This window comes from Bufo gargarizans, chromosome 6 (assembly GCF_014858855.1).
Source record: "Bufo gargarizans isolate SCDJY-AF-19 chromosome 6, ASM1485885v1, whole genome shotgun sequence".
In the NCBI taxonomy this organism is placed as follows: domain Eukaryota; kingdom Metazoa; phylum Chordata; class Amphibia; order Anura; family Bufonidae; genus Bufo; species Bufo gargarizans.
Window position 1 is genome coordinate 120,556,598 of NC_058085.1, and position 24,807 is coordinate 120,581,404.

A 24,807-nucleotide genomic window follows, 5' to 3' on the forward strand; every position below is an offset into this window, starting at 1 on the left:
CTTAGGTGGAAATATGGATGAGGCCAATGTTCTGGGGTAATGATGTTTTAGAAAACTATGAATTTTGTATTTGAAATGTCTTCATGGTATTAGGAGGCATGTAACTGTTTAAAACCAGAAAATTTAAAGGCACACATATCATTTGACTGTATTAAAAAATGATGACAAAAGCCATAGATGTGACTGATTCCTATGAAAAAAATAATGTCAGGCATTCTGGTGCAAAGTGGATGTTTTCTGGATAAGAGCAGTTAATACCCTTGAATTATTAGGCCTCTTTCACACGACCGTATGGGTTTTTCATTATTTTGCTGTCCGTTTTTCATGGATCTGTTGTTCCGTTTTTTGTTTCCATTGTGTTTCCGTTTTTTCTGTTCCGTTTTTCCGTATGGCATATACAGTATACAGTAATTACATAGAAAAAATTGGGCCGGGCATAACATTTTCAATGGATGGTTCCGCAAAAACTGAACTGATACGGAAGACATACGGATTACATTCCGTATGTGTTCAGTTTTTTTTGCGGACCTATTGACTTGAATGGAGCCACGGAACGTGATTTGCGAGCAATAATAGGACATGTTCCAACGGAACGGAAATACGGAAACGGAATGCATACGGAGTACATTTAGGTTTTTTTGCGGAACCATTGAAATGAATGGTTCCGTATATAGACCGTATACAGAACACAAAAAAACGTCCCGCAAACGGAAAAAAAAAAAAAAACGGTTGTGTGAAAGAAGCCTTAAGCTCAGATATATTATAGCTATTGGGTAGGGCGTCATGTATTAACGAGGTTTCCAAGGAATGATTTAAAATGGCCACAAGCAACCTGTCCTAGAATGTCAGCAGAACTGATTGTCTCCACTTAGAGAGCTGGGGATGAGGCGAGGCTGCCTCACTGCACAGTATATTGCTCTACAATAGATGGTAATGATCCTGAATACGATATGCCATAAAGACTGAGCAGCCTGACAGGCACTCTCACTAATGAATGCAAGTGCCAGAGTGTAGTGTGTAGTGAGGCCCCGCCCTCTCATCTCCCTAGGCAGCTCTGCAAATGGAGGCAAATAGACCTACTCGCATTCTAGGACAGGTGGCTGACAGCCATTTCAGATCATTCCCTTTAACAACATTTATGACCTATTTATCACCAAGGATAGGTAATTAATGTATGATCCCCGGCAACCATACAATTATCACCTATCCTATGCTTATTACTAGACAGTGCGTTCATTAGTTTAGTTGGTTGCCTAAAATAAGAAAGCATCAAGGAGATGATAACACTAACTTTGCCACCAGCAATTTTGCCCTACAAAATTTCCATTGGTGGAATGTAGATAATGGGATGTCATTGGATGAGAAACCAGCAACATACTATAAACATACAAAGGTTTTCCTAAATTGACAACAAGGCATAATCTTATGTATCACATTTGAAGTCTGGAAGGTGTCATGATGGTCAAAGGTATGTCTTTTAAAAAGATGGTGTGCTGTTTGTGGGAGTTGGGAAGTTAAAGAGGACCTTTCACCGATCCTGACATTGTGAACTAAGTATACAGACATGGAGAGTGGTGCCCGGGGATCTCACTGCACTTACTATTATCCCTGGGCGCCGCTCCGTTCTCCCGCTATGCCCTCCGGTATCTTCAGTCACTAAGTTATGGTAGGCAGAGATTTTGGTCACTAAGTTATGGTAGGCGGAGTCTGCCCTTGTTCTGCTGTAGCGCTAGCCAATCGCAGTGCAGAGCTCACAGCGAGGGAGAAAATAACCTCCCAGGCTGTGAGCTCTGCGCTGCGATTGGCCAGCGCTACAGCAGAACAAGGGCAGACTCCGCCTACCATAACTTAGAATTAGAAGTTATGAATAGCTAGAATTATCATCAGATCTCAGTAGTTGCAACAACTCCAGGTACAGACAATGCCCGCAAATGTCATTATGGTGTCCGAAATCAAAATTGATTGATCTATCATAGGAAAACATGCCAAGATCTTCTCAAAGAGCAAGATAGCTATCTTACATGACCTTCAACTATATGGCCTAGGTCTAGTGGTTGGTCACTACATGTTTCCATGACGTTTGATTCCAAAAGATGATCACTGAAATGGCCTTAGAAGGTTAACTCTAGTGATCACTATCTAACTGTACTTTCCTATAAAACCACTTTTGATACTCTTCACTTTGAAGACATTTTTGATTAGCCTTGGGTAATGTATGAACATAAATGTATGGTCCATGTATGTATGTTCTTGTTGATTGATGTTGGTGGTCCATAAACCATGGTAAAAGTCCACCTAAATATTAGGTGTTACAAATTTATTTTTAACTCTACATATTCTGTCTATACTATATTTGGTCATTTGTATGTGGGTATAGTATACCTATCAACATAAATAGTAAGAATAGTTTTTGTACAAGTTTTAGAAAGTATGAGAACAGTACATCTTGTTTCGCAATATTATGAAACTCTGAAATGGCAGCATTAAGATTACTTTCCAGCTTATGTGTTAAGTCATAGGGTGTGTGAATACCAAAAATTACATCACCCATAACTTTAGGTCTCTTGAAAGGTCAAACCACAGTGCTTAGAGTAGAAGGTTCCTCATTCTGTCTCTGCTTGCTTGGCAGGGATTTGAGGTACTCAAGGTGGCGTCGGGCATCCTCCTGGTTCTGGCGTACATAATACACCAAGTATGAGATAACCATAGCAAACCATCCAAACATTGTGACCAACATGGCCACATCTGTGGTCCTCTTATAGGCATTGCACAGGTCCACATCTTTAACCACCTGCAGGAAGGGTTTTCCAGCATGCTCCTCTAGCACAGAACTAGCACAGACAATCCCATTGGAGGAACTTGGGTCCAGTTCAACCATCCTGATCAATTCCTGAAGATCACAGTCACACATCCAAGGGTTGCCAGAAAGATTTGTTCTAGCCTTTAAGTTAGCAAAGACTTCCTTGTTGACTGACACTAGCTTGTTGGAAGACAGGTCCAGTGAGAGTAAGTGATCACTCAAACCCCTGAGAGCAGTAACCTCCAAGTGACCCAATAAATTGTGTGAAATATCTAGCTCCATTAGAACAGGGAGGTTACGGAAAGCATCTGAAGGGAGGTAGGTTATCTGGTTGAAGTCTAAATATAGGCGATTAGTGTCATTAGGAATGTCTTTGGGTACTTCTGTGAGCTGGGCATTGCTGCACCTCAGAATCTTGTACCCGTCCTCCTGGGAGGAATGGCATCCTTTGGGAAATGTTGTTGCTGGCTGGAAACAGAGAGACATGAGGACCAAACTGTGTAAAAGCAGCCATGTTGCCAGTGAGCGACGAAGGTACCAGTCCAAGAAAGGCATGGCCGGCCAGCAGCATACTCAGGAAGGTGGGATTTTGAGGATGATGCTCCGATACTTGGGGAACATTGGGTATTTACATCTTTCTCTAGAAGAAAACAAACCAAGAGTGAAGATAATACCACCTAGTTATATTTACAAATTTAGACGACAACATGTGAATCAGTTTGGGCTTCTCTTCTGGCATTTGTGTTCTACAACATTGATATCAAAACATATACCTTTCATGTCCTACACCAGCTACATAAGAACATGTATATCCATCCTGCCCAGATTCCTATAATACGTTTTATCTCTTTATTTCTCCTACATCAGGACATGTATCTCTCACCTCAGCCTAATACACTGAGATGAGAGCACGAGCCACTCCATTCTCCTTTTATACAAAGCAGCTTGTTGAATAGACCTGTACCTCTTATCTTCACTTAATACAGTTATCTGAGATGCAACTTGACTTTCCCTAAAACATTGTCATCAGGAGCCCAAATTATTCTACAGAAGTGGACACACCAGCTCTCCTGACATGTCTGTTTTAATTAATACTTATATACATATTCCTCATAAAATAAAAATCCTGCAGCATATGTTATTAGAACTTTGTATTGTGTGTAGTGTTTCTCTGTTATTTCTCCTGAAAATGTATATAAAAATTCACAACTGCGCATAACCATTCCCCTTGCCAGCAAAACGTCTCTACATAACATGACACTATCAGCACTGATTGAATAATGTCAGATTTGCAGGTACACACCCCACTGAAATGTGCATGGTAACATGCAGTTTTATATTCATATATTTTCAGAAGGAATAACAGAGGGACAGCACAGTGATGCTTCCCATTTCTTATTTCTTGGAGAATGAAAATACTGTACTTACCAAAACAGGCAAGTCAGAGAATCTGGCAGGTCCACTATTATCTCTTCTCCTAGGCAGTTAAGGGTATGGTATAATGTCAACCTCTCTTATTACATAACATAATCAGTTTTCCTTTGCTTGGCATGAATGCAGACAAGACATATGCAGAAGACAGTTTCTGTAACTTAATTAAACCAGACAAGTTTTTGCTAGGGACAGCACAAGCTATGTTGTTCTGACACCAGCGGCAATATGCCAACATGATTATGTAGAGGTTTAATTTGTATTATGTAACCAGTAGTGTTGATCGAGCACCAAAGTGCTCGGGTGCTCTGGTGCTCGAGTAGAACACTTTGGAATGCTCGGGTGCTCTGCAGAGCACCAGAGCACAATGGAAGTCAATGGGAGAACCAGAGCATTAAACCAGGCACCCCCTGCTCAGAAGAGGGGAGAGTGTCTGGTTAACAGGAAAAGGTCAGAAATTGATGGAAACACCACTGAAATGGTTTAGGAACAGCATGGGGAAGATGTCTGGATGCATCTTGGACTCCCAGGTCGCTGCTGGGAACGATGTTGTCTGAGTAGTACGCCACTTTTACAGACTGACAATAATACGCACAAAACCGAAAAAAAAATCGATTTTAGAGGAAAAATTGTTGTTAGGAAACATTCTTTACTGTATATTTACTTGTATATAAAGTAGGGATCGACCGATTATCGGTTTTACCGATATTATCGGCCGATATTCAGGATTTTCAAAGTTATCAGTATCGGCATCTATTTTGCCGATATGCCGATAATGAATCGAGAACATGGATCGCGCTGCTGTCAGCGCGATCCGTGTTCCCTCAGCAGCACAGGGGAGAAGTAAGCAGTGTCTCCCTCCCCCCTGTGCCTCTGCTGCCGCTGCCACCAGTGAAAGGAGAGAGGAGAAGAGGAGGGAAGGGGCTGTGGCCACTGTGCCACCAATGATGTTAACTCACTCATTCATTCAAATTCAACAGGAGGCGGGAGCTGGCTGCAGAATCATATAGCCGCACTCGACCTCTATAACAAGTAGCTGCCATCAGCGGCAACCCCTGCCGCACCTGAGGGGTTAACTGCCACGGATCGCAACTACCGCTCATAGAGGTCGGGTGCGGCTATATGATTCTGCAGCCAGCTCCCGCCCCTGGTATATGAATTAATGGGCGAGTTATCTTCATTGGTGGTGCAGTGCGCCCCCCCCAAGCCCAGTATTAAAAACATTGGTGGTGCAGTGGCCCCCCCAAGCCCAGTATTAAAAACATTGGTGGCACAGTGCGCCCCCCAGTATTAATCATTGGTGGCAGTGGCCACAGGGTCCCCTCCTCCTCATTGGTGGCAGTGGCAGCTTCTGATCGGAGCCCCAGCAGTGTAAGCCTGGGGCTCTGATCGATTACTATGGAAGCCAGCACACTACTAAAGCCCTGGCTGCCATAGTCAGCTGCATGCTGCTGTGTGTACAAAGCACAGAGCAGCAGGGAGAGTGTAGACTCCTATTCACCCTGATAGAGATCTATCAGGGTGAATAGGACAAAATATTAAGTATAAATGAAAAAAAAAATATAATAAACATGTTAATTTTCAGCAGATTTGTGTAGGAATTTATTTAAGTTTTTTTCAAAAATGAAAATGCATAGAATATCTGTATAAATTATCGCCTGAAAGTTCACAGATTATCGCTATCGGCTCTAAAAAATCAATATCTGTCAATCCCTAATATAAAGTGCAAGTGCTGCTAAAATTTACAAGGAAGAGGCACTCCGATACAACCTGTATATCACATAAAGGAGGGCCTCATTCACATTGTGGTACAATTGTTCAGGTAATGGAGCTTCTACACTCATAAAGCCTATGCACTAAGTGAAAGGGCTGCCAAAAATTACAAGGAACCGGCACTCCAATACACCCTTTATTATACATAAAGGAGGGCATCATACACACCCTTTAAAAATTATGATTGATGGCCTGCTGGTGACCCTCAAAAACATTAGGAGCAAGGGCCTGCTGGTGACCCTCTAAAACATTAGGGGCGAGGTCCTGCTGCTGATTTGACCATCTAAAACATTAGGGGTGAGGGCCTGCTGGTGACCCTTTAAAACATTAGGGGTGAGGGTAGCCTAATAAGCATGTTGATATGATAGAGAAGGAGGAGGAGGACGAGAAAAGAAAGATTGAACCATATACCCTTTTTTGTGGTTGAAGGGGTGCATGGAAATACAGTGTATTCAATACACCATAAAAGCCACATTTAAAGTTCCTTTATGTTCAGCCGCTTTCCTCTAGTGGAGTAGAGAAGTCAGGGGCAATCTAGGTCTTGTTCATTTTGATAAGAGTCAACCTGTCAGCATTTTCAGTTGACAGGCGGATGCGCTTATCAGTTATTATGCCCCCAGCAGCACTAAATACCCGCTCTGACAAAACGCTGGCGACAGGACAGGCCAGCACCTCAGGCGTAGTAGAGCGCCAGTTCGTGCCACGTGTCCAGCTTGGACACTCAATAAATGTAAGGCACAGAGGGATCACTGAGGACGCTGAACTGGTCTGCTACGTACTCCTTCACCGTCTTCCAAAACCTTTCCCTCCTTGTGACACTAGGCCGCTCATCAGGGTGAGGGTGCTGGCGGGGTGTCATGAAACTGTCCCAGGCCTTGGGGAGTGTTGCCCTGTTGGAACTGCTGTGTGTTACCTTCGTCTCCCCTCCTTGGTTGCCCAAGGAACTACGTACTCTGCCGCCAGCGTTGTCAGCTGGAAATTTGTGGAGCAATTTTTCAACAAGGACCTTCTAGTATTGCACCATTTTGCTAGTCCTTTCCACCACAGGAATGAGAGATGAGAAGTTCTTTTTGTAGTGGGGGTCGAGAAGGGTGAACAACCAGTAATCGGTGTTGGCCAAAATGCGTATAACGCGAGGGTCACTGGAAAGGCAGCATAACATAAAGTCAGCCATATGTGCTAGAGTCCCAACAGACAAGACTTCGCTGTTCTCATCAGGACTCTCAATCTCCTCATCCTCTTCCTCCTCTTCGGCCCATCCACGCTGAACAGCTGGAATAAACCTGCTATGGATACTACCCTCTGTAGCGGAGGCAACCATCTCCAGCTCCTCCTCATCATCATAATAATCCAATTCACGCTAAGAAGACGAACTGAGGGTGGTCTGGCTATCACCCTGTGTACTGTCTTCCCCCATTTCCACCTCTTCCACATGCAAAGCGTCCGCCTTCATTGTGAGCAGTGAGCGTTTCAGTAGACACAAGTGGGATGGTTACGCTGATAATAGCGGCATTGCCGCTCACCATCTTTGTTGATTCCTCAAAGTTGTGTAAAACCTCACAGAGGTCAGACATCCATGCCCACTCGTCGCTTGTGAATAGCGGAAGCTGACTGAAAATGTGACGACCATGTTTCAGCTGATATTCCACTACTGCCCTCTGCTGCTCACAAAGCCTGGACAACATGTGGAACGTGGAGTTCCAGCGCGTGCTCACGCCGCACAACAGTCAGTGAGCTGGCAATTGCCAGCGCTGCTGCAGTGTTGCCAGACCGGTGGCAGCTGTAGATGACTTTTGGAAATGGGCACACACACGACGCACCTTCACCAGTAGCTCAGGCAAATTGGAGTAGGTTTTGAGAAACCGCTGAACCACTACGTTGAACAGGTTGGGGTAGGCATGGTATATGTGTGAGCTTGCCGACCTTCAAAGCCACCATCAAATTACGGCCATTATCAGACACAACCATGCCTGGTTGTAGGTTGAGTGGTGAGAGCCACAGCTCAGTCTGGTCCCTTATACCCTGCCACAGCTCTGCAGCGTTGTGCTGTTTGTCATCTAAGCAAATTAGCTTGCTGCTGCTTCCCCACTGCAGTGCTACACTGCTTCCAGCTACTGACTGATGGCTGACTGGTGCTGCAAGATGATAATTCAGAGTTGAAAGTGGAGGAGGAGGAGAAGGGGCGGTTGCAGCCACTAATGTAGGTGGTGGCGGAAATCCTGATGGAAGTAGGGCCCGCAAGCCTTAGCGCTAGCTGATGGTGCTTGCGAAGGTCCAGGTACAGGACGGGAGGCATCCAGGCATGCGTCTTGGACAGGGGATTGGCCAGTACGTAACACAGGGGAAGATGAGGCAGTGGTGTGACCTGCAGACACTGATTGTGGACCCAGGCATTTGGTACACCTTTTAGGGTGCTTTGATGCCATGTGGTGGATCATACTGGTGGTGTTGAGGTTGCTAGTGTTCACACCCCTGCTCATTTTGGTACGGCACAGGTTGCAAATGACAATTCTTTTATTGTCCTCACTTTCCTCCAAAAAGCGCCAGACTGCGGAACACCTACCCCTTGGCAAGGGAGATTGCCGCAAGGGGGTGCTCCGGGGAACAGTTGCGAGCCTGTTTGGTGTGGCCCGCCTTCTCACTTTTGCCACCCCACTGCCTCTTCCAGCCTGTTGCGGCGCTGCGGATCCCTCCCCCTCTGTACTGCTGTCCTCGCTCGGCTTGCCACCTTCCCAGGTTGAGTCAGTGATTTCTTCGTCCACCACCTCCTCTTCCTCACTCTGGTCATCCCCTTGACTTGTTGACCTAACAAGAACCTCAATTATTGACAACTGTGTCTCATCCTCATCATCAACCTCTTGAGACACTAATTCCGGTTGACTTATTAGCAACTGTGTCTCATCATCATCATCCACCTCGTGAAACACTAAATGCCGTTCCCCACCGTCATCTTCTTCTGACTGTGGATGCTCAAGAGTTTGGGAATCAGTGCACAAGATCTCCTCATGTTCCTCTTCAAGAGGGCTTGGCTAGAGGCCCAAATCAAGGAATGGCGATGAAAAGAGCTCCTCGGAAGATCCAAGTGTGGGATCACTTATTTGCCAAGACTCTCCATGGTGGGAGGATCAGGGTGAGGATTCTGTTGACCAGACTCTTGGCTACTGAGACTGGACTTTGTGAAAGACAGGGTGGTGCTTAACCGACTGGAAGTATAATCTGCTGCAATCCAACTGACCACCTGGTCACACTGGTGTGACTTCGAGAGTGGTATCCTGCACCGCCCCTGCAAACTGGGACATGAAGCTAGGTATCGTAGATGACTGTGTTTCTTGTGCTCTGGAAGCAGGTGCAGTTTCACTGAGCCCAGGGCCACGGTCTCTGTGTGCACCATCAGCAGCATGGCCACTTCCTCGTCCCTTACTGCTCACCTTGAGCATATTAAATGGTATATATGATTGCAAGTATGTCACACGTACAGTAGCGCAGGTTTTGTAAGTGTATGCTCAAATAAATTACACTGAATGTCACAGATATTTAGGATGCACAAACGTTATACAGGAGATGTAGCACAGGTAATGTCGCTGTCACCAGCGGCTAAGAAAAAATTACACTTAATGTCAAAGATATTTAGGATGCTTAAACGTTATACAGGAGATGTAGCGCAGGTAATGTTGCTGTCACCAGCGGCTAAAAAAAATTACACTGAATGTCACAGATATTTAGGATGCGCAAACGTTATACAGGAGATGTAGCGCAGGTAATGTCGCTGTCACGAGCGGCTAAGAAAAAAGTACACAGAATGTCACGGATATTTAGGATGCGCAAACGTTATACAGGAGATGTAGCGCAGGTAATGTCGCTGTCACCAGCGGCAAAAAAAAATAATTACACTGAATGTCACAGATATTTAGGATGCGCCAGTGGTGTAGCGTGGGGGGGAAGGCGGGGGCTGTTGCCCCGGGCGCCAGACTGCAGGGGGATGCTGGCGGGCGGCTGGCGCAAAATCACAAAGGTTTTCGCTCTGCTGCACTGCGCAGAGAGTGAGCGAGGAGCGGTAAACTCTCAGCCCGGCTTAAGGAGTGCGCACCCTGATGAATCACCAGGGCGCGCACGGCTGTACGCACTGGCACTGATATAGGCTCCGTCCACCCTCCAGGGACTGAAGGCAGGGAAGTGATGTGTCTTACATGGGACCGTATGCTGGAGGGGCTGAAGGTGGCGGGGGGTTGCATCTTACATGGGACTATATGCTGGAGGGGTTGACGGCAGGAGAGTGATGCATCTTACATGGGACTATATGCTGGAGGGGCTGAAGGCAGTAGAGTGATGTATCTTACATGGGACTGTATGCTGGAGGGGCTGAAGGCAGGGGGAGGTTGTATCTTACATGGGACTATATGCTGGAGGGGGCTGAAGGCAGGGGGAGTGATGTATTTTACATGGGACTGTATGCTGGAGGGGCTGAAGGGGGCCATAATTATTACTAAATTACTGAGGGGGTGATAATTATTACAATAATACTACAGAGGGGGCCATTATAATATTATTAATAATACAGAGGGTCCATTATATATTATAATTATACAGAGGGCATTATACTTATGGGCACTATGGGGGGAGGGGAGGTCTGTTATCTGAGGATGATAGTAAAGTGAGGAATCCAAAAAAAAATCTGTGAAACTCTTCACAGACAAGACACGGCTGAAAGAAGGTATCATGACGGTCCTATGTCTGTACTCAGAGAGATATCACTGTGTTATCTGTGGTGTTACGTAGGACTGCAGGTGACATCTACTGCATTATTAGTAAAAAGGGGCATATCACAGGTTGGGGGGGGGGTTGACTTGCCCTGGGTGCTGGCAACCCACGCTACGCTCCTGGGATGCGCAAACGTTATACAGAAGATGTAGCGCAGGTAATGTCAATGTCACCAGTGGCTAAGGTTACTTTCACACTGGCGTTTCTGGGCCCGCTGTGAGATCCGTTTCAAGGCTCTCACAAGCGGCCCAAAACAGATCAGTTCAGCCTCAATGCATTCTGAATGGATAAGGATCCGTTCAGAAGGCATCAGTTTGGCTCCATTGCGCCTCTATTCCGCTCTGGAGGCGGACACCAAAACGCTGCTTGCATATATGCTGAATAATCAATCAATTTGTAATGATCTTAGAGAATACTGCCCCTTCTGGTGTATCCTTACTTTCTGCATCTGATATACAATTCAAAGAATAAATTCACAACTGTGAGAGTTGTCAGAGTCGCTTCAGAAGCAGGAACTCATGAGATTCCAACTCTGAGGTCATGTTCATTGCAGAGGGAAGACAGTAGAGGAGATGCAGATTCCATGAGGCAATGCAGGACCTCCAACAATATGTATATTACAAATCTTGATCTTGGGAGATGGTGTAAGTCTCCTGAGAATCTGTTGAACTCACTCACTAACACAGTTCTAGCTGAATGGACAGTGTCAGAGCAGCTCAGGTACACACCACCATTGACACCAGTTGTCAATTTATTCATTGGAATATCAAGCACGTTTAGCTGGGGCGATGAGAAACAGTTTTTCCTTCCTGACAGGTGGCTGCTCATTAAATGGGGGTTAAGCTCTGCATTTACATGTAGCGATCACCTCCACAGTATGAGAACGAGCGATCACAGTAACCTCATAAAGCTGCCTGTTTAGACAACACAATCTACTGCCCAGAAATGATCATTTACTTGCAAGCACTAACGATAGTTTCATCCGATGAACAAGCATCTTTCCATAGCGGAGGCAGGCTGTGGGCACCTGTGAAAAGTTATTTATTCCCAGACAATCCTTTTATGGCAGACACTGAATATAACAGCTACCTTTGGGCCCATAGCAAAATAGGATGGGGCTCCCACCATCTAGTGTAAGAAAATCAAAACAGCAGTATAAATAGCAATAATTAAAGGTATATATAATAGCATAAAATATCATAAAACCCACATTATAGCAAAAAGCCACTATGTTGTTATTCCCCACAAAAAGGTGCACCCTTCCTACACCAGATTGGTCCCCAAAACCAATGGGCACCATAGCAGAAGCTATGGATGATATGGCTAATGTTAGACTCTTGGCAGCTACACTTTTTAAATGTTTCTTTTATTCCCCTCTCTCGATAGACCATTTATGAAGCAGTCAACACTGGAGTCAGAGTGTGATAAAATGAAGGAGTTGGAGTCTGAACTTTGGCTTACCAACTCCACAGCCCTGTTTGGAACATGATTGGAAAAATTCAGTTTCTATTTATATTGGTGTTGTGGCTTCAGATGGATCAGTTAGACCCCTTTTTTTTGCACACTGTAACCAGGTTGCTATAGTCCATTTACTGACAGCCATAAGGTAAAACTAAGCCTATGAACAAAGACACAGTATGTGTCAATACCACATCACAACTCGCCATGTTGACCTATCCTCATATCCTATGCACAAGAGGATTCACAGTGGTACTGCTAATGTACCAATTACCTAACACAGTACATCATCTCATCATAAGAAATTGCAGAGCAGCTTGGGAGCAAAAACTATTAGTGTCCACTAGTTTTCTACCAATTAAATATACATAGATTGCTGAATACCTTTGCAAATACTTTAATGCTTTACATATCTTGTACTGTTTTCAAATTATGTGATTTCTATATAATTTATTATACATCATAGACAAAACAAATCCACCATTCAGACAGAAAGCTAAATTCAGACTTTTGCTGGTACATTATGGGAGCTTAAATGACCATTAGAGCTAGGCTGCAAATTGATAGGACTGTTTGTAGAGGACAAGAAGACAATAGTAGAGATGTTTTATTTTGGTTTAGTTGTGAATGGAAAAGAAAGTGTCATAAGACTCAAACAATTGGTGCAACAGAAATAAAGTATATATGTGCTAAACTTTTTATGTTAGTTTTAACTTTATATTGTTGCTAAATGGAGGTGGGGAGGTATTTAAAAAGCATCTCAGCAGAGGTCAGCTTGGACCAGGGGTGGACTGGCCATAGACCCTACAGAGAATTTTCCTGATGGGCTGATGGCCATAGGGCCACCAGAGCCCTCCTCACTGCCACTGGCTAGGTACTGCTACTACTGGGGGAACTATAGTGGTCATTATTAGAGGAAGCCCAGGTAGCATACTTAAGGTGGAGCTGGCTTGGTGCTGTGGCCCACATCTCACTTCCTAAGCCCCCGGTTCCCTATCCATACAGTGGGACAGCTTCTGGGGAAGTATTTTGTGCTGCACTGTGGTATTTGGTTCTGTGTGTTGGTATTCTGTGCTGCACTACAGTTCTATTGACACTGCCATATGGGTCCATGTATTGGTCCCATCTACTTGTGTTTCCCCACCTTCTGTCAATCTACAACCACCTACATCATTGGGGTCACTTTTAGTTTTTTTCCACTTTAAGTTCCCAGTCTGCCCCTGGCTTGGACAGATTCTTGAAAGCAGTGATAGCACTATTCTGTTCTTTAAAATATGCGGTTATGGATGGTCCAAGCTTAGGGCATCAAATGACATCAAATAAGCTGACAATGCTTATTACTCAGATTAAAAAGCAGTGAAAAAGAAAACTGATAGCTCTGATGCCCAGGCTACATGTCCCTGGATGCCCTGTGCAGGCTCCTGTATTGCAGATATGAAGAACACGAAAGTAAACAATGGAGGACATGAGAGTTAACACAGAGAGGAAGAGGTTAAGAAGCTGATCCACAAGAACTGGCCCATCTCTTAAGCCCTAGTCGTGCCTTTCACCACGACAGCTGATGGCATATAATTATACAATTTTTATAATTTAGCAATTAAAAAGGTTTTTTTTTAAAGGTGGAGCTCCCCTTGTTTGAGAGGACCAAAAAGTGATGTTTTTTTTTGTTCTAAAACAGCGCTGATTTTGTGAATAGGCTATGCTTGGAATTGCAGCTCTGCCCTACTCACTCAACCCATGTACACTATTTCTCAATAAAAGCAACACTTCATTAAGGAAGAGTTATATATATATAGTGAAAGGAATTGATATCATATTCATAATAATTCTAGAAAGCCCATGACATTTTAAGCAATTACTTACTGTTAATTAGCAATTCCACTTCCACCTGGTAAGCATAAGATCCTTCCAACCTTTCAACCTGACTTCCTATTGCAGAACTCTACATTGAATTATTTACGTTCCTTTGGAAATTACCTTTTCTCATCAATTCATCAATCTGTCACATGTACTGTAATTACCATAGAAATATTAATAGTCAGTTCTAGAAACAAGCATTTGGAACTGTTGTATGTCAGTTATGTTGGGCGGTATAGCCTTGTATGGAAAATTTTACTGCTCCCCTAGATTTTTTTATTTTTTTTAAATCAGGCCTAAATTGTGAATCAGGCCTAAATTTGGCCAGTCGTTTGTCATTTATCGGCTCTTTCCCCTGACTTCCCTGTAAACATGCCCTAAGAAGAGGAAGATAAGTTGCTGTCAAATAACTTACCAGGGCAATAAAGGATGATGAAATCCAACATGCACGCGCTTTGTTTTGACAGTTAGGCTGCCCCAATACATATAAAATTACTGGTAGATTCCACCAGCATTTATCTAGTGTGTATGGTCAGCATTTGGCTTCACCTACTGTGCATTGCTATGACGTATGTGGGGTTTGAATACTGTGTAACCAGATCAACATCAAATCACCAGTGTTCACAAAAGCAGAAGATGAGTGTGTTGATGTTTCTGGAAGAAGTGGCCAGATTGCAACCTCCAATATATGAGTAGCATCCTATAGGCTGTATGTACAGCCACGTAGCATGTGCCGAGTGATTCATTTGATTAAGATTAGGCATAATCTGCTAGCAGATGCAGGAGAATTTTAAAATGTGAAACAGTATAGTCATGGGTTCATAGTTTACAATTTCTCCAAGTGCTTGAGTAGACTTCCTCAAAGTACTCCATTTATTCCTCAATCCAGTGGGGCATAGGTCAAATGGCTTCCTGAAATGTACGCAAACGTGTGTGTCTAAGGATCCTTGGAGTGATGTAAGTGGTTACATTGTGTGTATGGTACTGCAGTGTGTATCAGAACTACTGTATATAAACAATATAAAACATGCCCAAACAGTGATTCTGCAACTGGATCCACAGCAGTCAACACTTTACAGAGATGTCACTGGAACTATTACATTTTTGGTGGCACTGTTTGGGTGTGCTACGGGTGTTGTCATATTTGCAACAAATTGCACAGATGACAGAGTTTTCTAAAGTATTACAATGAAGTTTCAAACATTTGGACATCCCCCCCCCTCCTATTACACAAGGGAATATCCTGACTGCTATGGTTCATCACTGTGATTTGTAATAGTCAGGATCCACTGACAGGTTGATGGATTCATTAATTTATAATTGGATATTTAGTGGTTCAATGGCTGCTTGCTGTTTTCCTGACTCGGCGGAAGAATTAACCCCTTCGTGCCTTTAACATACTGAGCGAAGTCTGTACAGTTACACAGTATTACATTGTACATCAACTGTAGGAAGCCTCTGTGATGTTCTTATGTCTCTTCTAGAAAGGCTTACAGATCTGACTGTGCAAATGCAAGCTCAGAGGGCACACCCTGGACTTGGTGGGAATAATAGTTTGGGTTACGACAAAGGCAAAGAATGTCTTCTTATGCAGTCATGGTACTGAGAAGTCCTTTTAACCTTTAAAGACTTTAAACACTTGTCCACTTAAATACAAGTCATGTCTATGAAGCACCGGAGCAATCCCTGAGGGAGTTCCCCCTTGTAGGAACACTCCTAGGGACAACCGACCAAATGTTCTGCAGGGCATGAACCATGAAAATTGCCTATGACAGCAATTCATATCTGTTTAATTCCAAGACATTTAAAGTATCCTTTGTTATGTAATCAGTTTCTTAATACATAAAAATTTTATAAAACAAGCATTACCTGCGTCTTTACTGGTGGCTCTGACTGGTCTTTGATATCTTATGGTAGAACAGAGTCTGGTGGTTGAATTCAGCTGAGGCTCCACAGAACAGGTTACTTAAAGAATAGATTGATTCATTCATTCATAAGCAACAGGCGTCTTGTACCCTACAAGCCGTCAACAGAAAGTTGTTGTGATAATACAGGAGCCTGCATCAAGCATAGTGATGGAGATGGTACGAGAATAGAAGCTTGCCTGTTATTCCCAGGTCCTGCTGGGATTATTAGAGTGGTGAAGGGAAGTCACAGATCTCTCAGCTGTGGCCCATCCTCACCTCTTCCTAACAAGCTCTGTGTGTGTTTTCCCCGCACGAGAATGAGGTCTCTCAGCTGGGGATTGGAAACTCCGCCTGATGTGAAAGAAGGAAGGAGGGAGGGAGAGAGGTGGATGAAGAGAGAAGACAGTATGTACTGGATAGGAATATGGAGGGAAGAAGAATAGGAAGGTGGGAAGGAAAAAATGTCCTTTAAGACAGAACAGAATGGTCTGTAAAAGAGATGGAGGTATGTACAGCAGAGTGATCCGGCAAGCAGTTCTGTTGCCAGAACTGCCTGCCGGATCATGCAATCTGCATGCAAACAGACAGCATTTGTAGACGGATTGGGATGCGGATCCGTCTTACAAATGCATTGCAAGAACGGATCCGTCTCTCCGGATGTCATCCGGAGAAACGGATCTGTTATAATGGACGGATCCGGCATTGCAGTATTTTTAATGCCGGATCCGGCACTAATACATTTCAATGTAAATTAATGATCCAGCATTCCGGCAACTGATACAGAATTTTAGACGGAGATAATACCGCAGCATGCTGCGTTATTTCCTCCGTCCAAAACGCATTTCAGTGACTGAACTGATGACATCCTGATTCATCCTGAACGGATTTCTCTCCATTCAGAATGCATGGGGATGAAACTGATCAGTTCTTTCCCGGTATTGAGCCCCTAGGACGGAACTCAGTGTCGGAAAAGAAAAACGCTAGTGTGAAAGTAGCCTAAGAGCATGCAAGGCAATAGTACATCCTATTTCAGAATTATGATTCCAACTTCCTGTGATTTTAGGATGTGGGAACCTTGTGTCAGCAACAGACTTTACAAGTCTAGTATAACACATAGAGTGAATGCCAGGCCAACCATAGTCATGATTACCTACTGCAAAACTACATCTCAACTATGTTCAGACTGCAAAGATTGACCACTTGTTGCATTGTATGATCACGATGGGAGAGGTACTCCAACACATACCTGACTCTCATTTAAATGTCACTTGGATATGTTTTTAGACTGACATATTTTTTCAGTGTTATTTACCTCATCAGACACAGTCCCATTAACCCTTAGATGAGAAATATTGGCGACATTGCCCAGTTGATGCCTAACACACTATTCTTGGTTTATAAAAGCAAATTAAGTGCAAATATGCTACTGCAGTGAAGGATCTCAGATTAGTATTAGTGAGACTGTACCTATCACACAGGAGCATATTTACAAGTCCTGTAGATGGCATAAACTGAGATAGGCTTTCTAAAGATGCAAAATTTATCACATTGGCTCAGGCTGGATGAGAAATTATGTGCATTGCTAGACACTTTTGTCTAAGTTTATGCCAACTATCGCTTGGGTTATATAGAATTTTACACCACAACTGAGGCACAATTTTGGTGCAACATGTTGCATCTTAGGCCCCCTTTCCAGCTAGACCTCACCCTTCTTCATTAAGGCATGTCTTTTGTGAGCTAGGCACATCAGATATTTCTAAAACTAGATGTAGATTTGCTCTACATTTTTGCATAATTTAAAACATCTTAGTGCACTCACATTAGTACATATGGGCCATTGAGTGAATAAGGCCCTGTAATGATTTAGGAAAACACTCAGCAGACTGAGGCTGCCTTTGGTCCCTTTATTAGGCCTAGTAGATTCACTCAACCCATAGGGAAGAATATAGTGCTATACGGAAACACCATGTGACAGCACATGCAATGTCTACAAGTAAGTAACACACCATTCGCATGACTTTGCCTTTCTAATTAGTAAAAGAATGGCAACACAGAGCTCAATTCTTTGTATACATTTGACTGGCCTATCAAAATGACCTTATATTCACTGAGAAGCAATGGCAAATGTGATTGGTTGAAGCCAAGTCTACAAGCTCTGCTCTATTGAATTGTTCAGAAATAGACAAACCCCTTCAACTTGTTTTTGGAGATTAAACTATACCGAAAGTAAGAAAATGAATGGCATAATTTAAAGCCCAATATCTCAATTCACCTTTGTCAACTGTAGTCAGGTACAGAAAAACTCTATGACTGCACTGCTCCGCTTTTGACAAATATAGTCCACATTCAGGAGCTGTAATTGTGAGGAACACAACAAATAACTCCTCATAGCTCAGCTTCTTAGATCCCTGTGAGTAGGATTTTAACATAGGGGAAATTTATGGATAACTATAGTCCCACATGCTGTCACGTAAGGTGTACAGGAAACAAGACAACACAAAATAAATATACGACTCACTGGATCCAAAACTAAGGAACAAAAGGGAGACCCCTGCATCAGACCTGGCTCTCTCCCTTACTGCTCAGCCTATGCGATAATCCCAATGGTAGATGATCGCATATCCTCGTACCTCGACTGTATAACACCTGAACGCCCTATAATAGTGAGGGGACATGACCACCGGCTCCAGGGCCGTCTTTACCAAGGGGCAAAAGGGGCAGCTGCCCTGGGCCCAGTTGCTCCTGGGGGGCCCAAGGCAGCTGCCTCTTGAGCCCTGCTAGCCACTGCCCCGGGTATCAAGCTGTCAGCTACACAGGGGGTGCTGCCACTGAGTCCAGGCATCGTACTGTGTATAAAGTTGTGATCTAGGACCTTAGATGACATCATCACCATGTGACCAGTAACCTAGCTATTACTGGTCACATGGCTATAAGTTCATCACAGGTCCTAGCAGGAGTGTTGCAGAAGTTAACTGTGGAGCTTTTTTGTGTAAAGATTACATCAGAAAAAGGTGACAGGGGCTGTTATGTTAATATACTGTAAACTACTGTATAGTGGGGTGCTGTATACTGTGGGGGGGCTGTATACTGTGTGAGACTGTATACTGTGGGGGGGCTGTATACTGTGTGGTGGGCTGTATACTGTGTGGGGGCTGTATACTGTTTGGGGGGCTGTATACTGTGTGGGGGCCTGTATACTGTGTGGGGGGCTGTATACTGTGTGGGGGTCTGTATACTGTGTGGGGGCCTGTATACTGTGGGGGGCCTGTATACTGTGGGGGGGGCCTGTATGCTGGGGGGGCCTGTATAGTGGGGGGCCTGTATAGTGTGGGGGGCTGTATACTGTGTGGGGGGCTGTATACTGTGTGGGGGGCTGTATACTGTGTGGGGGGCTGTATGCTGTGTGGGGGCCTGTATACTCTGTGGGGGCCTGTATAGTGTGGGGGCATATATACTGTGGGGGGGCTGTATAGTGTGGGGTCTGTATATTGTGGAGTGCTATACTGCTGTACTGTATACTGTGGGGGTCTGTATACTGTGGGTGGGGTATAGTGTGGAGTGCTATACTGCTGTACTGTATAGTTTGGGGGGCTGTATCGTGTATAGTTTGGGGTGCTGTATACGGTGAGGTGTATACTGTGAGGTGTTGTATACTGTGGGGTGCTGTATACTGTGGGCTTCTCTACTGCTCTACTATATACTGTGGGGTACTGTATAGTGTGGGGTGCTATACTGCATACTGTGGGGTGCTGGGGTGCACTGTAACACTAGGGTGAGCCGAGCCCTGGTCTCCTTCCTGCAGAGCGGTGCCCACTTCCAGCCTGTGTTTTTGTGTGTGTGTTGTGGTGGAGGGCGTGATTGCCTGCTAAGGTGTGATCCAGGGGACCCAAGTACATTTTTGCCCAGGGTCCAATCAATATTAAAGATGGCCCTGACCGGCTCCCTACACTAGATACGGAGGGAGTCAGGGTCACCTGGGATCCAGCAAACAGAAAAACACAAAAGAATGCACAACACTTATCTTGTAGAAGACTGGGAAGTAGGATCAGCATGCACACACACTCCAGGAAGAAATATAAACCGCACACTGATGCACTATGGGGAGGAATTTAAAGGGATGCAATCAGTCCAACTACATGACAGCTGAGAGAGGCTAACGAGATGAGGAACTGAAAGCAAAACAAAGGAAGCTCAAGGAGGAGGTTCTGAAAGGCATCTGTCGGAGCTTCTCAGATGTCTGGTGGTGACAGTACCCCTCCTTCTACGAGTGGACTCCGGACACTCAGAGCCCACCTTCTCAGGATGGGACCTATGGAAAGCCCTGATGAGACGAGTGGCCTTAATGTCCGTCACTGGGACCCACATCCTCTCCTCAGGACCATAACCCTCCCAATGAACGAGGTACTGGAGAGAACCGCGGACAACACGAGAATCCACAATCCTAGAGACCTGAAATTCAAGATTACCATCAACCATAATCGGAGGAGGAGTCAAAGACGAGGGTACAATGGGTTGGACATAAGGTTTTAATAAGGACTTATGAAAAACATTATGGATCTTCCAAGTCTGAGGAAGATCAAGACGGTAGGCAACAGAATTGATGACAGACAAGAGTTTGTAAGGCCCAAAAAACTTAGGACCCAACTTCCAAGAGGGAACCTTCAATTTGATATTCTTAGTAGACAACCACACCAGATCACCAACATTCAGGTCCGGACCAGGCACACGTCTCTTATCCGCCACACGCTTAAATCTCTCACTCATGCTCTTTAGATTATCCTGAATCTTTTGCCAAATAGATGACAAAGACGAGGAGAATCTGTCCTCATCAGGTAAACCAGAAGATTCCTCTCCCGAGAATGTCCCAAGCTGCGGATGAAACCCATATACACCAAAAAATGGTGACTTATCAGAGGACTCCTGACAACGGTTATTTAAAGCAAACTCAGCAAGGGACAAAAAAGAACACCAATCCTCCTGATTCTCCGCCACAAAACAGCGCAGATATGTCTCCAGATTCTGATTGACGCGCTCTGTCTGGCCATTCGACTGCGGGTGGAAAGCAGAAGAGAGTGACAACCGAACCCCCAAGCGAGAACAGAAAGCCTTCCAGAATCTGGAAACAAACTGCGTGCCCCTATCAGAGACTATGTCTGAAGGGATACCATGCAATTTGACAATGTGATCAATAAATGCCTGCGCCAGCGTCTTAGCATTGGGCAAGCCAGGAAAAGGGATGAAATGCACCATTTTGCTAAAACGGTCCACCACCACCAGAATCACAGTCTTCCCCGAGGAACGAGGCAGGTCCGTTATGAAGCCCATGGACAGATGTGTCCAAGGACGGGAAGGAATGGGTAAGGGAAGGAGAGGACCTGATGGCCGTGAATGAGGGACTTTGGCACGAGCGCAGGTCTCGCAGGCTGCCACAAAACCCTCAACCGACTTACGAAGCGCCGGCCACCAGAATCTCAGAGCGATGAGATCCACTGTGGCTCTTGCCCCCGGGTGCCCAGCAAGGACCGTATCGTCGTGTTCCTTAAAAATCTTGTGTCTTAAAGCGAGAGGCACAAAACTACCTCCCAGGAGGACAAAGATCAGGAGCCTCTGACTGGGCTACCTGCACCTCTGCCTCCAATTCAGGATAAAGAGCAGAGACCACCACACCTTCAGCCAAAATGGGACCCGGGTCTTCAAAATTCCCACCTCTAGGAAAACAACGTGACAGGGCATCTGCCTTCACATTCTTAACCCCAGGGCGGAACGTGACAACAAAATTAAACCTTGAAAAGAACAAAGACCATCTGGCCTGTCTCGGGTTCAGACGCTTGGCTGACTCCAAGTAGGCCAGATTTTTATGGTCAGTAAACACGGTAATAGGGTGTCTGGCTCCCTCTAGCCAATGGCGCCATTCCTCAAAAGCCAACTTGATGGCCAACAACTCCCTATCTCCCACATCGTAATTTCTCTCTGCGTAGGAGAGTTTCTTTGAGAAAAAGGCACACGGTCGCCATTTGGCAGGAGAGGAACACTGAGACAAGACCGCCCCCACACCCACCTCAGAAGCATCAACCTCAACTATGAAGGGTAGAGAAATATCAGGTTGTACCAAGATGGGAGCGGAAGCAAAACTCTCCTTGATATTAGAAAAGGCCTTACGCGCCTCTACCGACCAGGAAGAAAAATCTACCCCCTTTCTGGTCATATCAGTGAGTGGTTTAACAACAGAGGAATAATTCAAAATAAACTTCCTGTAATAATTGGCAAAGCCCAAAAAACGCATCAGCGCCTTCTGATTCTCAGGAAGCTCCCACTCAAGCACAGCGCGGACCTTCTCGGGGTCCATGCGAAAACCAGAAGCGGAGAGAAGAAACCCCAGAAATTGAATTTCTGGAACCGCAAACACACATTTTTCCAGTTTCGCGTATAATTTATTCTCCCGCAGGATGAGCAAGACCTGACGTAAGTGTTCCTTATGAGTTTTGAAATCAGGAGAAAAAATCTAAATGTCATCCAAATACACTAATACAAATTTCCCCATTAAATGATAAAAAATGCTGTTCACGAAATGCTGAAAAACGGCTGGAGCATTCATCAAACCAAAAGGCATAACCAAATTCTCAAAATGGCCCTCAGGGGTATTGAAGGCCGTCTTCCATTCGTCTCCTTCTCTGACCCTGACCAGGTTGTATGCCCCTCTTAGATCTAATTTGGAAAAGACTTTAGCCCCAACAATCTGGTTAAACAGGTCCGGGATCAGAGGAAACGGATAAGGGTCACGAATTGTGATACTGTTCAGCTCCCTGAAATCCAGACAAGGTCTTAAAGAACCATCTTTTTTCTTAACAAAGAAAAAACCAGCGGCAACAGGTGACTTTGAGGGTCATATGTGTCGTTTTCTCAGGGTCGTATGTGTCCTCAGAGATATAAGCACGCATAGCGACCCTATCAGGTTGGGAGAGATTGTATAAACGAGATTTAGGCAGCTTGGCGCCTGGGATGAGATTAATAGGGCAATCGTACTCCCTGTGCAGGGGCAAATCCTGAACTCCACTCTCAGAGAAGACATCCGAAAATTCAGAGAGAAAAGATGGTACAGTCTTAGTAGAAACCTCAGAAACAGATGTCGTGAGGCAATTCTCTCTGCAAAAGTCACTCCAACCATTTATTTGCCTCGCTTGCCAATCAATGGTGGGGTTATGTTTAGTGAGCCAGGGTAGCCCAACACTAGAGGAGTAGGCAATCCGCTAAGAACGAAACATGACACATCCTCAACATGAGCATCACTCACAATTAAACGGATATTGTGAACTATGCCCTTTAATGATTTCTGAGAAAGTGGAGCGGAATCAATAGCAAAAACAGGAATATCCTTTCCCAAAGTGCATACCTGGAAACCATGAGTTATCGCAAATTGATTATCAATGAGATTGACAGCTGCTCCACTATCTACAAAAATCTCACAAAAAATGTTCTTGCTCTCTAGCGCCACCCTGGCAGGCAGGACAAAACGGGAACTACAAGGAAACGGAAAACCTTCAATTTCCGCCTCAACCCTGCCAATGTTAACAGATGGAACATTTTTTAAGGATTTTTTCCTTTTTGTTTCTTTATTACTCCCAAAAAACTGCCTGAATCTCCTAGAGGGACAAAAATTTATACCTCCACAACAAAAACAAACCTTCCCATGCGGGCTGAATCTTCTATTGTCAGAGGCAATCAACCCCAGCTGCATGGGCTCTTGCTCAGAAGGGGTTGACAGCGACTGAGACCCCTGCGCACAGAATTAGACCGCTGCACTGTCCTGGGATTGAGTATTACATGAAGGAGTGATCTCTCCTCTCTCTCTAAGATGCCTGTCAATACGAACGGCCCGAGACATGGCCGAGTCCAAGGAGGTAGGCTTCTCATGAAAGGCAAATGCATCTTTCAATCCCTCTGAAAGACCATGGCAAAATTGACTTCGGAGTGCAGCATCATTCCAACCAGTATCAGCTGCCCATCTCCGAAATTCTGAGCAGTATATCTCTGCGGATTGTTTACCCTGGCATAACAGACGTAGTCTAGACTCAGCCAAAGCAATACGATCCGGATCATCATATATCTGACCCAGGGCTAAAAAAATTTCATCCACTGAACGGAGGGGCCGTGCCCCCACCGGCAGCGAAAAGGCCCAGGACTGAGCGTTATCCCTGAGCAACGATATAATGATCCCCACCCTTCGTTCCTCATCACCAGAGGAATGGGGAAGAAGGCGAAAATGGAGTTTGCAAGCCTCTCTAAAACGCACAAAATTCTCACTACCCCCGGAGAACGTATCCGGGAGCGAGATCTTAGGCTCAGAACAAACTCCATGAACGCAAGCTGAACCGGTCACTTGAAACTGAGAAAGAGTCTTACCTGCTACCTCCAATGAAAGACCCTGCAAGCGTTCAGTCAAAAGTGAAACCGGATCCATTCTTGAGACGGTTTGGGCGGTTTATAATGTCACGGAAGGTGTACAGGAAACAAGACAACACAAAATAAATATACGACTCACTGGATCCAAAACTAAGGAACAAAAGGGAGACCCCTGCATCAGACCTGGCTCTCTCCCTTACTGCTCAGCCTATGCGATAATCCCAATGGTAGATGATCGCATATCCTCGTACCTCGACTGTATAACACCTGAACGCCCTATAATAGTGAGGGGACACGACCACCGGCTCCCTACACTAGATACGGAGGGAGTCAGGGTCACCTGGGATCCAGCAAACAGAAAAACACAAAAGAATGCACAACACTTATCTTGTAGAAGACTGGGAAGTAGGATCAGCATGCACA

General features: G+C 44.8%; 1 protein-coding gene across 1 annotated transcript; it reads right to left on the reverse strand.

The window, feature by feature from the left end:
• Positions 1 to 1,883: 1,883 nt before the first annotated feature.
• On the reverse strand, positions 1,884 to 16,237 carry LRRC3C (leucine rich repeat containing 3C). Its single transcript, XM_044299287.1, has 2 exons — positions 15,947 to 16,237; positions 1,884 to 3,440 (listed from the first exon to the last, which is right to left on the reverse strand). The coding sequence occupies exon 2, from the start codon at positions 3,353 to 3,355 to the stop codon at positions 2,573 to 2,575; it is 783 nt and encodes a 260-aa protein (XP_044155222.1). The 5' UTR covers positions 3,356 to 3,440; positions 15,947 to 16,237; the 3' UTR covers positions 1,884 to 2,572.
• Between the last annotated feature and the right edge of the window lie 8,570 nt (positions 16,238 to 24,807).

What these genes read in the sequence shown, in the direction of transcription:
- LRRC3C (XM_044299287.1), bottom strand. Translation starts at nt 3,355, where the DNA reads ATGCCTTTCTTGGACTGGTACCTTCGTCGCTCACTGGCAACATGGCTG.